At 33.8% G+C, this 16,484-nt stretch overlaps 1 protein-coding gene across 1 annotated transcript in view; it reads right to left on the bottom strand.

Moving 5' to 3' along the window:
• The window catches only part of LOC125063412 (fizzy-related protein homolog), a 69,177-nt gene that overhangs the window by 23,199 nt on the left and 29,494 nt on the right, over positions 1 to 16,484 (bottom strand). The window contains exon 2 of the mRNA XM_047669842.1: positions 13,188 to 13,459. Within this exon, the coding sequence (XP_047525798.1) occupies positions 13,188 to 13,459 (272 nt within the window). The remainder of the gene's footprint in view (positions 1 to 13,187; positions 13,460 to 16,484) is intronic.

A 16,484-nucleotide genomic window follows, 5' to 3' on the forward strand; every position in this document is an offset into this window, starting at 1 on the left:
AATTATGCTAATCACACGACGGCAGAAAAGGTAAAAGAAAATTTTAATATCACCAAAACCACAATGGTGTAAGATGAATGACCAATCAGAGTCAAAGTTTATTAACCTCAGACAGCAGACGCATAAAAAGCAAGAAATCCACAAAGTAGTGACTAGATTTGAGATAAGAGATTGATTGGTACTATAAATGAATACTATGACCTAACAGTTCTGTAAACAGGTCACGTTAGATGCGCTATAAAAACTGCTACTGCATAATCTCAGACCCCTTATCAAGTGAGAGGAATACAAATTTCAAAACAAGGAACTAATTTAAATTTCCAACTTTAGAAAAACCTTGAGAAGATAGCATTTATCACACGACCGAAACCGAGACATACGCAGAATATTCTATCATTAAATCACATTTCTTGTATTTTAAAACTATCAGTAAAACACACATAGATTACATTCAAATGTCACACACAATCGAAACAAATGAAGCTTTTTATCTGCTCTAAATCGGAAACCACCCTCATCTCAGTGAATCAATTTAAGAGTTTAATTTAATTAAAGTCAATGCAATCTGAAATCAATTGCAACAATTCCGAAGTCGTTCACTGCTGTGCATTAAATGCAAACTGCGAATAATAGCTGGCATTGATAGCATAATTTCAAAGGGCTTAATCAGAAGGAGATCCAATATGGGACAATTCAATAGTCCTGTCGAGTCTGAGTTTACTAATTGACTTAACTGTGCAAATACACGTAAACCCTATCGGGCCTCGATCGCGGAATGCTGAGCAAATAATATGTGTACTCAGCAAAGTATTAAGGCCAAGTAGATAGGTGCCTCTTGCGAAGTTTTACGAATTGGTAGATGTTGTTTGAGAAAACACTAACTGGACACGATTGAGCACTTCCCATGCCTTGTCAGCTGATGACACAGAAGTCTTTTTGCCGACAAACTTTGTTATTCTAAGCAAATTGGATTTTGAATTAACTAGCGACCTGACTGGTCTTATTTAGCTCTGATCTTAGACGGTGTTTGAAGATAATACGAGTTTTATCTTCAAACACCGTCTACGTCAACATTAATCAAAAGTCAAAGTAGCAATTTTACGTTTACATATCTATGTAATAGATTTGTTTAAACACGCATTTAAGAAAGAAAGAAAATACTTTCCTGTGTTGTGGGCAGCTAGTCTCTTCCTTTTGACATTTTAACTTTACTTTTTGATTTCTACGTAACACAAATTTATAATTAAACTATTGTTGCACAATAAGAATATTTTCTGTATCCGCATAGGACAGGTTGACAAGATGTTATTTGAGATTTTTAATAAATGTTTGTAATGTGAGTGAATTTGATCGCGAATCACGTGTCGAAACTTATTTATAAACACATAGATATGTTACAATTGAATCAAATGGATCAGTTAAAATTATATTTCAAATTGCAATTCATTGTCTAGACTTTGAAAGCCTTAACAAATTACAATATTTCATATTGCATTCAAGATGTGGGTGTTCAATAATAGACGTTCATGTATCGGTACTATTAAATACAATCCGAAAGTTTTTATAAACAATTTTTTATTTTCATTTTCGAATAACAATAGAGGCAAACGAACGCCTTTCATACAAGACCTAGGTACACGTCAAGGCCTTGCAATACGCCCGAAAAGGATCTATCTATATTAGATATGGCGTATAGCATATCGTATTTGGTAACACAATACAGTGTATCAGATAATATTAGCGGCACATGTGCTATGATTAGCACGTTCCAAATAACAATCACTCTCCTGTTGTGACAAAAAACTGCTGTAAACGACTCCCAGCGAACGAGGTCACGAAGATAGAAGACAAACTGGCAGGTGATAAAAAATATAATTAACAAGATATATAGATCGAGGTCCAAGATGTCTTTGAAATTATAAAGCCACACAATGATTTCGAAGCGTGACTGGGCACCAATACAGGAGACAATCTAAGACGAGATCTGGATTGTAAAAACATTCGGCAGCAGGCTGTACTCTCAAAAACAACTATAACAAAATCGATTTCGAGCGGCCGATAAAAAATAAAATAAGAACTGCATTCATAGAAACGAGACGCAAAACTACGATTCATCCCCTGCCAATGACCTAAGCTGGTCTTGGCAAATGTGTTTGATAAAAAGTGTTTAATGGCCACTCAAATTAGTGAATACCATTTGTATCTAATGATTTTAAATAACACTCACCGACTTTTAAACGATAATATTCATAATTGTAGCCTTCTTTATAATTGGCGAGATTACATCTTTACTTGGCGATATTAGGTTAGTTTTTGCACAAAATTCTATTACAAGTCCTATTATTAAGTTGACGTGCTTGGCAACACTTTTGCAAAAACGTTCCGGAACCGAATTAATCGAAATCAATTTCTTTTGGTGAATAAAATCCATTTCTCATAGGAATAGCAACAATTAATCATAGCGTATATCAATCGGATTAAATATTTTCGCTTTTTACGGATGAGATTTGCATTTTAAGTCGATTTTGGGCAATGCCATTTTTTTGCACAATACTACGTCACGGTACGCACTTCAAGCGTTGATAATTTTCATCACGGCATCGTTCCCGAGGCAATAAAAAGAATCAACAGGACCAATGAACCTTAGAAATTAGAATCGCGTGCATCATTAAAATGCAAAGGCGCAAAATTTGTAAATAGCAAAGTGTCTAGACTTTTGAGTTATCCGTTCAAGGACATACATAGATTGATTGATTGACTGTCGCCTGCGCATTTCTCATGCGTTCTAATCAATACTTGCTCAAGATTTCAAAGCAGGCGCACCTGTTTATCTTAAATAGTTACCTACCTATATTGGGTCAAAAATAACGGTTTATAATAGAAAGTATGCGGTGAAGCCTATTTTGGAAATCGAAATATAATGAACGTATTATGTGAAAAAAATGGTAGAGGCGATGATGCGTCATCAGCCCCACCAAAGTAATTTTTGTTACTAAATACTACTTAAGGGGTCGTTCAAGTAGTACGTAAGCACCATAGGGGGGAGAGGGGGTCTTTGATTTTCTTATTCGGTCATTACGTCAACAGTAATTATTTACTTTTTTACACATATTACCCACACATTGTCTATGCTTGAAAACGAAATGTATTTTCGAGGATTCCTACAAAAAATGAATACGTTTATGTACTATTATTTTTTGAGAGCTTTGCTTACTTTTGCTTGAAGGGGGGGGGGGGGGGGGAAACGCAGTAAATCTGCTTACGTAATACTTGAACGTCCCCCAACATAGCACAGTCTAAATCAGAAATATCAACCAATGTACAGTAATTTCCCCTTTTTTGAACAATTCAAAAACTAGGAACACGAATTTAATTAAGTTATTTAGTTTAATTTTATAAAACAATTGAAACAGGCGCAAAGGTACGCAAAACTATGTATGTACTTGACAAATCATTATAAATATCTCACAACAGAAATATAACTTGAATATCCACGTTATATGAGGGATTACTGTACTTCGTACTCTTCATTGAATTAGCCCGAAAATAATTAGCCTAACTTTTAATAATCTTCATCATTAATTGATCCTCAAGACATAACCGTACCAACACAACTTAGCGAATTAATTATTCCTTCAATGGAAATAAGCGATGCTATTTTCAGAACTTTCGTATACTTGAGCCAAATTAAATTCACAGTGTGAGGTTTAGATCTAATTTTAAAATTCAAATGTCGCGTCCGAAATATACGCATAAATTGAGTCAACGTCGATGCATTCAAACAATGCCGAAATTTGTATTCAACAGCTAGTGCATTGGTAATAAAGTGGGTGGTACCTAAAACATATCTAGAATTTCATTAATAGATTAAAAATTACTGTCAAACAGATTATATATGTTGGATACACGGAGTGTGAAAACTTGTCTTAGATAGTATTGTTTTTTATAAAACGGGGTCTCGTTTCCCCCGGTTTATCGAATATCGAATATATATAATCGATAATGAATATGGAAAGGAGTTTCGCGAGTGCGTTTCCGGCCTTTTGAGAATAGGTCTTTTTTATTAATGTTTTTGTATGCATTTTCATAATACAAAAGGTTTAAAAAATCATTATGTCTAAAAATGTACAAAAATATACTTTAAATTAAACCATTTTTAGCAATTGTCCATAAATCTAATTGTAATAACAAAAACTGTGAATAATAATTTGGAAAATACCCACATTTGGAAAATAATATTTTCGTGTTTGTATTATATCTTAATGTTTACATAATGTTTTTTCATCAGACGTTTCTATGATATTGTTTTAATTCTAGAATGTGGGGGGGGGAAACTATTCAATTCATTTGGTACGTTTCCGGACTTTATTTATAAATTTATGAAAGTTCACCACATCATACATAATGCTATATCTACAGTATATGTTACAAGCTATCTTGACATATATGACAGTTATGGTAAACATAAATGTTAATAAAAATTACTAGCAAAAGTTTGAGGGAGTAGTAAGCTTTCTCCACCGTGTATAGATTCCACAGTTCGCCAGATATTAAATAAAACATGTAATAAATTCTATTTTTAAAATGCATATGATAATATGATACGGGCAGTACCTAGCTTAGACTAGTCTCTATAAAATTGTGGTCTCATCTGAACAAAACAATAAAGCTAATGCTTTATTACCTGGTATAATAAAACATTAACAGTCCCAAGAAGTCATTTAGAAGACACCTTTGAATAAACGTTAGACATTTTTTATATTCACAACAATTTTGTCTCATACACATTTATATAAACGGGTAATAATTTAATGTAAAATTATATGTGTAGGTTCAAAGTTCGAATCAACCTCCTTACCAATATGTTAAATATTTTATAAGGAAATTTTTCCAAGGTCGTAGACTGTTATAATTATATCTATATAATTATACTAGCAGACCGGCCAAGCGTTGCTTGGGCTAAGGTTTGTGTTATATTACATAGTAGCAAACTATTCAAGGGAAACGGTAGGAGAATACCAGTCATGGGGACCACCATGCTGTTTTGGTGGTTATGCCATTAAATTGTAGCTTATGTGAAACGTTGGTACTTTTAACACAGCGCCATCTGTTAGAATTGTGACTATCAAATAATAAACAAATATTTTGCAATAAAATAATATTGCGGGTATAAATTGAGATGTAAGCTATCCTATCTTTTAAGTTGGATCAAACTGCACACGGTGTGCAAATTTGATTGATATCGGTTCGGTAGTTTAGGAGTCCATAGCGGACAAACAACGTGACACGTAATTTATATATATTAAGATATATATTTCAATCTTCTTTTATGTATCTGTGTGCCCTTTTTTGGCAAAGGCCTACTCCAAATCCGCCATTCCTCTCGGCACTGTGACTCTCTCTGCTATGTTACAACCGTCTCTGTTACAACTGTTCAAAGGCATCATATGTACCTCTGAGACACTAAATATGTCTGAGGTGCATTGTATCCTTGCAGAAAAGGAGAGACGTTTGGCCACTATCCCACCTGATGATAAGTAAAATTTCGCCTATTGGAGGCCTGTTCAACTGCCGCTTAAACGAACCCATATTATACTGTCTTGGGAAGATGGAAGGGGGCCGTTCAAGAATTACGCAGATTTACTGCAATTCCCCCCCCCCCCCCTCTCTAGTCAGCAAAAGTAAGCAAAACTCTCAAAAATAAAAGGACATAAATGTATTATTTTTTTGTAGGAATCCTCGAAACTGCATTTCTTTTTCAAGCATAGTCAATGCGTGGTTAACATGTGCAAAAAGTAAATAATAACTGTTGACGTAACCACCAAATAAGAAAATCAAAAACACGTTTTTTTTTAATTTTAGTATTTTGAGTGTTTCTGTGTGTGTGTTTCGTTAGTAATAAATGAATTTTTATGTAAGTTATCCACAATAAAGCTCGGGCGAACTTAAAAAATCAATGTAACAACAATTCATAAGAAAAAAATTCCATAGGTAACGTTCAATTCAATCAAAAAACACATTTTAATTATTCGTACACGTAAATGAACATGTTCATACACCATTAGGCGACCTATCACCTCGCCACGCCATTTAATACTGTTAGTTTCTCTACGTTGCATTGTCTTCACTTAGAAAGCCTACTAAGAAGCTAACGAAGTTGTAGACAAGTAAATAATTATGAATATTAATTATAATCGTCTGTAAACATAATTAAAAAGATCACGCACAGACCTAAACAAAATTAAATGATTAAACGCTTTTTATAACTAAATAAAGAGATCAAAAATATTCTTGTTCAAAGTATTTTTAGTTAGTTTTAACAATAAATATTTATAATTAGAAAAAAAGTTAAACAAAAATACGTTGTTGAAACTCAAACGCTACAAATAATTGCAAAACTCAGTCGCACCGCGTATAGCTATCGGTTCGTAGGTTTGATTCCCGGTGAATCAATAACAATTTACTACATTGATCACTTCTTGCCAAAAATCTATAAAATAAAAAGTGCCCTATATCCGTGTTCAAAGATGTATTTTAATTGTATAACTGAAATACCCAAGTACAGAGCAACATTGTTACTTTAATAGAACCTAGAAAACCGTTACCCGTCGCATGCGCATACATAAATCATTTGGAAAGCTTTAAGGAAATCGTGATGGAGCTTTTACTTAAGAGGCAAATGAACTAAGTTTATTATGTATAGAATTTATTCTAAGTAAGCAACGGTCCAAGTGCAAACCTATAAATACTAATAGACCACAAAATTTACGTAAATTATTCTTCAGCGTGTTTACAACGTTATTCGTATTTATATTTTTCGATTTTCCTACAGTTTTCATAATTTTTTGGCTTAATTTTTGATTGTCACCATTAATATTGTACTTTATTTTTCATGTACCAATGTATCCTTGTACAGAGCAGTGTTGTTCTAGTGGCTTCAGCGTGCGACTCTCATTCCTGAGGTCGTAGGTTCAATCCCCGGCTGTGGAACTTTGTTTCTATGTGCGAATTTAACAGTAGCTCGAACGGTAAAGGAAAACATCATAAGGCAAGACTTTAGAACCGTGCGTGTGACAGGCATAGGACGCTGATCACCTACTTGCCTATTAGCTTTAAAAATGATCATGAATATACATTAATCTGGGCCCAAACCTAAAAAGGTAGCGCCACATATTTATTTTATCAAATTACATGTATTACTTTTGTCATGATTTTTAATTTTAAGAATTGGTACGATCTTTTCTTGAAGGAACCTAAGTAGAATTGGTTGGGGAATTCTAAATAATAATCATATATTATAGTTTCCTTAATTTCTTATGTCTCGAGCGTGTGTATATTGTGAAGAATGTGGTCATTAAGAGCAAGAGTATTAAAATCCAAAACAGATGATGATATAAATGAAAAATGCAAAACGCAAACACTTGACGGATATGTGAAGCCATAAAAATTTTAATAATTTATTATTTTCGGTCATTGTCGCCGTGTCACGGTCAATCGGTCAAAAGACAATAGCCAATGAAAAATGCATGCGCACATTTACATTTCTAACGCAAAAAACATAGGTGCTTCTTATTAGCGCTATTCCCACCAACACGCTAAACGTTTCGTTAATTGTACACACAAAGGATTTTTTACTCAGCGACAAATACGGATTCGCGATGTTTGCTTTTCGATTACGTCAGCAAACTACTAAATTCCAAGAGTATTACGTGTAAGGAAACTTGCTTCTTAGAAAGGCTTCCAATGCAATATTAGAACATGGTTGAAATTAATTCACTTAAAAACAATTAAGGAATGGGGTGTACACTATAGTCTATAATATTCACTAGACTGCTAAATTTTTATATTCATACAATAGCATTTGAAGTTATATTTCTTTTGACGCGTTAGGAAAAAAATATGAGAGTAATTTTTACGATGCGCGCGCACACCGTCACAAAAACCGACACCCTAAAGTTAAAAAGTAAAGTAAAAAGTAAAAAATCATTTAATCATGTAGGTCACATAATGTACACTTATGACTCGTCAGTAAAGAAAAACATATTAATGCATCTAATTTTACATTTACTGCCAGTTCTTAAATCAAGGGCGTATAACGGTAGAAAAGAACTGGCAATAAACTCTCCGCCACTCTTTTTAATCGCCTTTTTTTTTGTTTTTTTTTTTAAACAACGCTTAGCTATAGTTAGTGTCGTTTTTTCTACGAACGTAGAATAAAGTTTTTGAAAAGATTTTTATCTTGTTACGCAAATAAGTATAACTTCTAACGCGTGTACATAAGTACACGATTTTTATATAACATGGGGCAAACGGCTAGGGGGCTTGCCTAATTAAGTGATACCATAAACTTACATAGCCAGAAGGCTCGCGAGTGCGATGACTTTTAAGAATTGGTATGGTCTTTTGAAAGAAGTTCGGAAATACTTCAGTGGGCAGCTGGTTCTTTAGATATGTTAACGTAAAATTGTAAACACCGTTAGATTGTAATCTATCTCGCGAGATTATAAACTGTCGAAAGATTGTGAACCTCAGCTTACTGCTAACAATTTAACGTATTATTATTCGGTAGATTGTACTACACTAACTTAGTTATCATTCAAACTTCTTTGGTCAATTACAGATTAATTTTACTTTCCAACAATTTCATATAACTACCGAATAATATTACGTTAAATTGTAAGCAGTTCGTTGAGGTTTACAATCTTTCGACAGTTTATAATCTCGCGAGATAGATTACAATCTAACGGTGTTTACAATTTTACGGTGACAGATACAAAAACTGCCTTAAGAAACGCTCAGTTGTGGAACGACGTACTTCGAGCTGATACGAATTGTATTTCGTATTCTGCCTAGACGTTCAATAATGAAAGCTGCTGCTAAAAATATATCTGTTGCTAGGGTCTTCAATTAGCATAGATAATAGACAATAGAATAAATTATTCACGTCAAGACACTCGATCCGAGAAAAAAGTGACACATGTCACCGTATGGCGATCTGACATACGATACACAAATTCAAATTACAATAGAAGACCGATGCTATTCAGCAAATTCATCGTAAATATTAATTAGTAATTTTCTTTGTTGCGCAAACAACAAGTTTCTGATTTTTTTTTATAACACCAAGGTCTTTGATGACCACCAAATTACCAAGTATTACACAAAACAATTTAAAGTTCTTGTAATTGTACAGTTTTTGCCGCGGCCCACCACTATGTGGAACCAGCTGCCTTAGCGTCCTTCAAGAAAAGAGCTAAGCAATTCTTATAAGGCCGGCATCGCACTTGCGAGCCTAGGGGATATAAGATAATGTGAGCAGCTCTATGGCAGGGTCACTTAACATCAGGTGAGCCTCCTGCCAGTAACATTAAAAAACGAAGACAGTGATTTCAGATCAATTTCTTTATAAACAGAAACTTATTACGAAAAGTTAAGTAATTAAGCCTTTAAGAAAAATAAAATTATTATTTCCAATGGGCCAATCATTGAAAAGACGCAGAACGTCTTTTCAATGATTGGCCCATTTTTATTCAGTATGAATAGTTAGTATTAGCAATAGTATTTTGAATTGCTTGCAGTTTTATACATATATATAGATATATATTCTCTATCTTTAATCGGCAGCTCATGTCTGAGCGACGTGGTCAGCAAGGAAGCATCTGGAGCAGACTGTCTGTTTCCACCCGATTCTGCCCAGCAGCTCCTTCACTTGATCGATCCATCTGGTTGGTGAACGGCCACGTGATGTTTTGCCTTCTCTGTTACCAACCACGATCAGTTTCTCCAAGTTCTCATCGCCGCCGCATTTAATATAATATATATAATAAATACTTTAAAATAAAAACATGTTTATTAATATATATAGCAAAGGTAAGCAGATGCTTGTATAAAAAAGATCAAAGGTTTTCGATATCAAATTAATGTTACGACACTTTAAACCGAGGTTCAAATATCACTTTGTTCGATCGTATTAATAAACATTTTTCTTCATTTTTTACTAATAACGGAATAACATTGGCACCTAAAAGGCTATTGGCATTTCGTTAAAAAGGTTTGCAAACGATCACAATAGTGATTTTATCATAAATACACATTTATACCGACTTTCGGGTCATTACGACCGATTATCATTTTGAAACCCGGGTCAAATAGCAGGGTCAATGCAATGAAAATTTTAATTTACTTGCCACAAAAACACAAACTTTTGCCTGATTTCGTTTCTATTCAATCTTGGCGAGTGTTATGGAATAAAAAATAATTGAATTACATCATATTAGTTAGGCCGAGAGCTGTTAGTAGCGATTTTATTAAATATTGTATATTTTACTAGTTATTTAAATAAAAAGCATTTGGCGTTTACTTCATTCAGTCTCATTTCACGCGAACTTCAGGCATACGTTCGTTTCACTAGACACTAGATCGGGCGGAGGAAGACGCGCGGGTGAAATCATGAATTTTGCTAGCCCGCTCTTAACTTTATTGTCCCGAATATTCGTTCATAATTCCATAACACTAACCAATATTGAGTTTCTAACGTGTTTGTGTCGTAAACAACAGACTTGGGTATTGATTGACGAAAATATTATGAATAGTTCAAGTTTCAATTAAATTTTTTGAATTCTACAGGATATTGTAAGACGGCGCGTTTTGTTTGCGTCTGTCTTTTTTTAAATATCGAGGTGAAAATGGGTTTACGCATCCCCCACAGGCTCTATGCAGCAGGCGTATATGGGACAAAGGAATGTCGAAATGCTAATCATTTGCAACTGCGATATTCGGTCTACTATCCAAGATAGCATACTCACTGCCTGCCTTAGAAATTCGACTGTGATCTCCATGTTTCCTACCAAAGACGGAGACAAATTTAAATTTATAGAAATAAACTTGCACTCCGACCGGGAACCGAACCCCATACCCCTCACCTAGCGGACACTAATTTGACCGCTAGGCTACAAGCCTTTTGTTCAACATGTCCAACGTGCGTTGACAGTCAACTTGACACGCAACACCATATGTTATGTTCCGTCTTTTGTTTTACGCTCCCCTCCCCCTTGATTTTTTTTACTAACATGAATTACAAATATATTTTGAGTAAGCCAACTATATCCCTGTAATAACTGAAAAACAAACTTTTAAATCAACGTTTTGCGTGCCGCTTTTAAGCACTGGCAACTGGTTGAATTGTTTATAATATTTTGATAATTCCAATTGGTAACATGATAGGAAATTAGACCCTCGACGTGAAAAAACTATATAATGCTACTACATGACAGCATCTCAAATAAATTTAATTTCTAACTTCTAGAAAAATTGTACCTCCATGTTCCTGCATACCAGACTCTTGATCAGATGCTTTGTTTCACGTTCCTCACATCAACACCAACTAAGCAAAAAACTCAGTTTTGTATCGCGCAGCCCGGACATACAACGTCTACCATTTAAGCCTGACTTGTTTAAGCTATCGAGGAATATGCTTTAAAAAAGTATTAAAAATATCCATAGCGCTAAATCACATGCATCATGAGCACACCACACAGCCCAGCCGGTATTACGTATTTAAATGTTTTTATTGATTTTTCCTTTTGTATACATTATATATGTATGATTGATTTTTGTGGTATATAATTTAAGTTAGGTATGTAACACATATAAAAAACATAGATATAACGTGTGAAACGTATACTAGTATTGTAAATGTTCAATGCAATTAGATACAGCTAAATGCAATTTTTAAAATCGCCGATAGACGCTAATTAAGCATGCGAATTTTTTGCTCACGTTGATGTATCAAAATGGCGTTTACGACTATATTTTACTGGCAATCAAATTGTTTTACGTCGACTGAAATCTTAAAACATCTTAAAACTTTATGGAGGATTTGATTTATATGTTGTACGACTATTTGCACCGGCGTTGCACTCGTGAATAATAAACCCTCTAAAAGGTATATTAACAATATTAAAATTGGCTAAAAGAAATATATTTTTTATTAACCACGAAAAATATTAAAACATCGTGTCGAAAATTAATAGAAATTATTAATTTATTTCTTCTTTAATAAAAACACGTGGCATTTTAATGTACAATTCGTCATTTGAGATTGCAATAAATTATGTTGCATAAAATATTAAATACTAATATTTCATAAATTCTGTTTACAAATTTTTAATTTTTAAAATAGAATTTCTATAAGGTAATTTGCCCTTCTCACTCTCTCTCATTCGGTCTCGATCGCTCTCTCACTTTTCCTCGACAAAACGCTGTACGTACATCTTCGTGAGGTTTCAGTAAAAATTAACACTCATATACCTCAAGAAGTTTCACTTCAAAAAATGGCCGATATCATTTATTTATTTTTATTTTATTGTAAACCTATCATAATTTTTCTTAATCGCTTACGATTTCATATAGATCAGAACCGTAATTAGGGGATAACGTACGGCCAATGTGTTTGCTAAGCACGTTAAATGGGGGCTAGTCACCTCTACCTGAACCGAATCACCAAAAAACATTCCTTTTTCATATAAATGAATATCAATTTAGAGTATCATGGCCCTAATAAAATGTGTGATATAGGATTGCAGAACTAAAAAATGCAAATTTAAACTTGCTACCTGGCTAAAAATTCAAAGACCCACTGATGGAATCCATTTAAGACTTTCAATAAATGCATCAGCGAGCAATACCAATAATAAATAAAATTTCTATTTAGGTAGACCTATTTGTTTGTACACTGGCTGAGTTCACAAGAGTTGCTTGCTATATTGTTAGTTATCAGCATATAAATATTATATTTTTATATAGGATAATTGGTGTGGGTATTATTGTGTCATTCTATCGAACTAATTTTTTTAAAATTAATTCAATTAATTTAAAAAAAAATCAGGCATACAATAACGTCCATAGGTTCTAGGCTCAAAGTGAGAGCTAGGTCTAGATATCCATAGTTGCTTTCACAGTTTGAAATGAATTTTCCATTAGTTTTTATATTTAATTTTTTTGTTTATCTTTTTATCCCTTCGTGTTTGTAGTTCGCCTATAAGTGCTTGTCACATTAAATATTGTATTTTATTATTCTTGTACCATCAGTGTGCCAAGTGTGGCATGCTATTGTAAATAAATAAATAAGATTGACACCAAGCTCGATCATAGATCATAGAGTATAATAACCCAAAAAAAAAACTCACCTCAGCGTTATGTGGTTGTGCTCTGAATCTAAATACTGGCGGTGAAAAGGCCTGAGCGGTCCCTGGCAACTGGACAGAACCCAGCGCGGCCCTATTCCCATCTGAGCAGGGTGCTGGAGGACCCCTCAACTCTTCGATCTGTGCACCCAGGAGCTCATTGCGGAGAAGACAGCCATAGGCCAGGTGATCCCTCCCACTGCTGGCGTTCTCATTCCCACTGCCATCACTGCGTGCTTTCTTAGCTGGCTGGTTGTCTGTTCCTCGACGTATAGCTGGAAAAGAGGAGTTATTTATATTATGTGTATTCCTTCGAACAAGGTACTTGGAATCCAACATTGACACTAAGTTTAATATATATAATTCTGTAATAAATAAAACGGACATAGAACAAAAAAATAAAACCAAACTATTAACCATGCCAGAAATCAATGGAAAAATCGTACTAAAAATAAAAAAAATACATAAAAAAGGCGAAAAAGTAAGACGAAAAACAAGTTTTAGATGCCTTACATTATGCCCGAAAATAGAAGTGATGATGGGCGGGCCATAAAGCAAGATGCACAGATAAAAGGTGGACTTTAAAGACAACATATGGAAAGGACCAAGGGGAAGAATAAGAGGGTGAGACAGAAAATGGTGGATAGAAGAAATAGAAGCAGTAGCAGGAAGCGAATGCAGAAAGAAAGGCATGGAGAGGGATAGTTGCAAAAAGCTGAACGAGGCCTACCCGTGAAGGGGTTCCGATCGACGGTACTGAATGTAGCTAGGATATTAGGATAACAAGAAAAAAAATGTAAATAACAAATATAAGCTTTTGTAATGATTGGAAGCTAAAGGGTCTTATTATTAATATTATATCAAATTAGGTAATGAATAAAGTAGTCTGTATTAATTCAAAGTTTTACATCACAAGTTACTTTCACTTCACTGACTGACGTCAAACGATCCCAAAAATACCTAAAACAGATATCCAAGGGTTCAGGAGATAAAACAAAAAGCTATAACCATATTGACTCATTTAGTCCGGATACTGATTAGATAAAGGTGAACGATCTATTTGAAACGGACAGGTTAACCGACGCGTCGGTAACCAATCCGTAAATAGACATTTTATGCGCACGCGCCGAATTAAATCGTGTCCTGTCAGAGCCATATGCTGACACGCGCCGTGTGAATCATTATGTTAAATTAGAATATCTGGGGGTATTGTGAATATGGGCAATTATGCCAAGGGCTTTTATTAATATAACCTACTTTGCTTGCACAAATTTATTATTCAAAACAGAACAATGTAATTATTAAGGTCTTATAAAACTTGTTTGATTAGATGTAACTTGCGAGTGCTTTGCCGGCTTTTAATGAATTGGTACGCTCTTATTTTGAAGAACACTAAGTCGTTTTGGTTCAAAAAGACTATTTTTTCTTAAACAAATGTTTGAAACATCCACTACGGAATAATTGTAATCCAGTTATGTACAACACAGCTAATTGGGACTAGCGTTAAATCAATTTTGTCACAACCATATTTCTGTAATGCAGTTCTATTATAAAGTAACATTAAAACTTATTCAATAGCTATTTATTTACTAAAGCATGTGATCATAGCTACTTAACATATATTGCAAAAAAATCATTGAAATTACTTATTAAATTTTAACATTTGTTAACATTTAGTAAAAAAAATTACTAAGGGTCTGTTTCACAATGTATGTATAAAGTACCAAATAGCTATGCATCACATAAATTATTTGGAAGAATAAATTGTGCTATTTGACATTCATCGGACTCATAACTTATGATGGACTTTATGTGACGAATAGCGCTATCTGACAATTGTGTTTATCCCACCAATAAGTATTAAATAGCTAATTTGGAACTTATATAGAACTTATCCGTACATTGTGAAACAGACCATAAATAAGTTCATATGTGGAAATATCGACTGTATTTGGGAGGTGCTACTGCAGACCTATATTTTTAAATAATTAATTTATTCTAGCAGACAATCATAAGTCTATCAGTGTGTTGGTTAAAATATTGTCCTAAATCTTATATATTATATTTAAAGTACATATACTCAATCATATGCATTGCAATGACCCATGTGAGAGCAACCGAGCCTACCCACTATTACCGCTAGCATCAGGACTCACTTAATTAACATTCCATTAATCATCATTTCGCCACTGCGCGGGGGACTTAGAATTCTACAATTATACACACGTCTGTATGATTCACTGTGCAGGTCTGAACAACACTGATTCACCCATTTAAGTGCCTTTTAGGTGCAACCATAACTTGCCACTCCTCGATAACATGTAATCTTTCGTATTGTCCAAACATGTTTACATCGCTACTACATTGTATTTTAAAAACTTTTTTTAAATGATACGTTTTATCTGTAGGTGATTCAATGTCAAAGAAACAGAAAGCTACAGATACACAGATTTATTTTAAAAAGGCACACTAACGAAACACAAAAAAAATTATACAATTAAAATAAAAGACAGTAAAATAGATATAGAAATACAAGTATGCAATCTTATATATATATATCAATAAATCGAAAAAAATATGTAAAAATACATGTAACGGAAAAAATATGAAAATAGAAGGTATGTTCATACACCTTCTATCTCAAGGTATTCACATTTTATTGCACATAGGCACATTAAAAAAAATTAAAATAAACTTAAAAAAACATCGTCTAACAGGCCGCCTTATCGCTACCAAGCGATCTCTTAAAAACAGAAATAGAAAACACGGGCTAGTATCGTTTTATACATCTATTTATCAATATATAAACGTCTATACTTTCAAAAAACGTGATTTTACCTTTACAAAGTCATAGCACAAAGAAAGTGCAGCGAACAAAGCTAATTTTAAACCCTAAGCTCATACCGGTTCTAGTCCTGGGTCAACTTCCTAGTACTTTAATATCTATTCGAGCATTTATAGAGGATATTCACACCGCAGGAGCAATACCCGACGGAGATAAATCTTTATATTCTAAGAGAGTGCATTTGAGTTCAAATGCACGTACAGAAACCGTTTAAATATAACTCTTTCTTAAGAAATTATTGTTTTCTAGTAACTGTAGTATTTCTGGAAATAGGTGTAATTCACTATTTCTTCTAATTTCAATGGCTGAACGCTAATACTAGAAATCGGTAGTCGAGGAAAATCTACATTAGGTCACATTAAATAATAAATAAAAATATAAAAAGCTAAAGTATGCAAATACAGGGGTCTAGGCTCCGAATATGATTTTGTCCCATTCGGTGTCGAGACCCTTGG

Source organism: Pieris napi, chromosome 3 (assembly GCF_905475465.1).
Source record: "Pieris napi chromosome 3, ilPieNapi1.2, whole genome shotgun sequence".
Lineage (NCBI taxonomy): Eukaryota > Metazoa > Arthropoda > Insecta > Lepidoptera > Pieridae > Pieris > Pieris napi.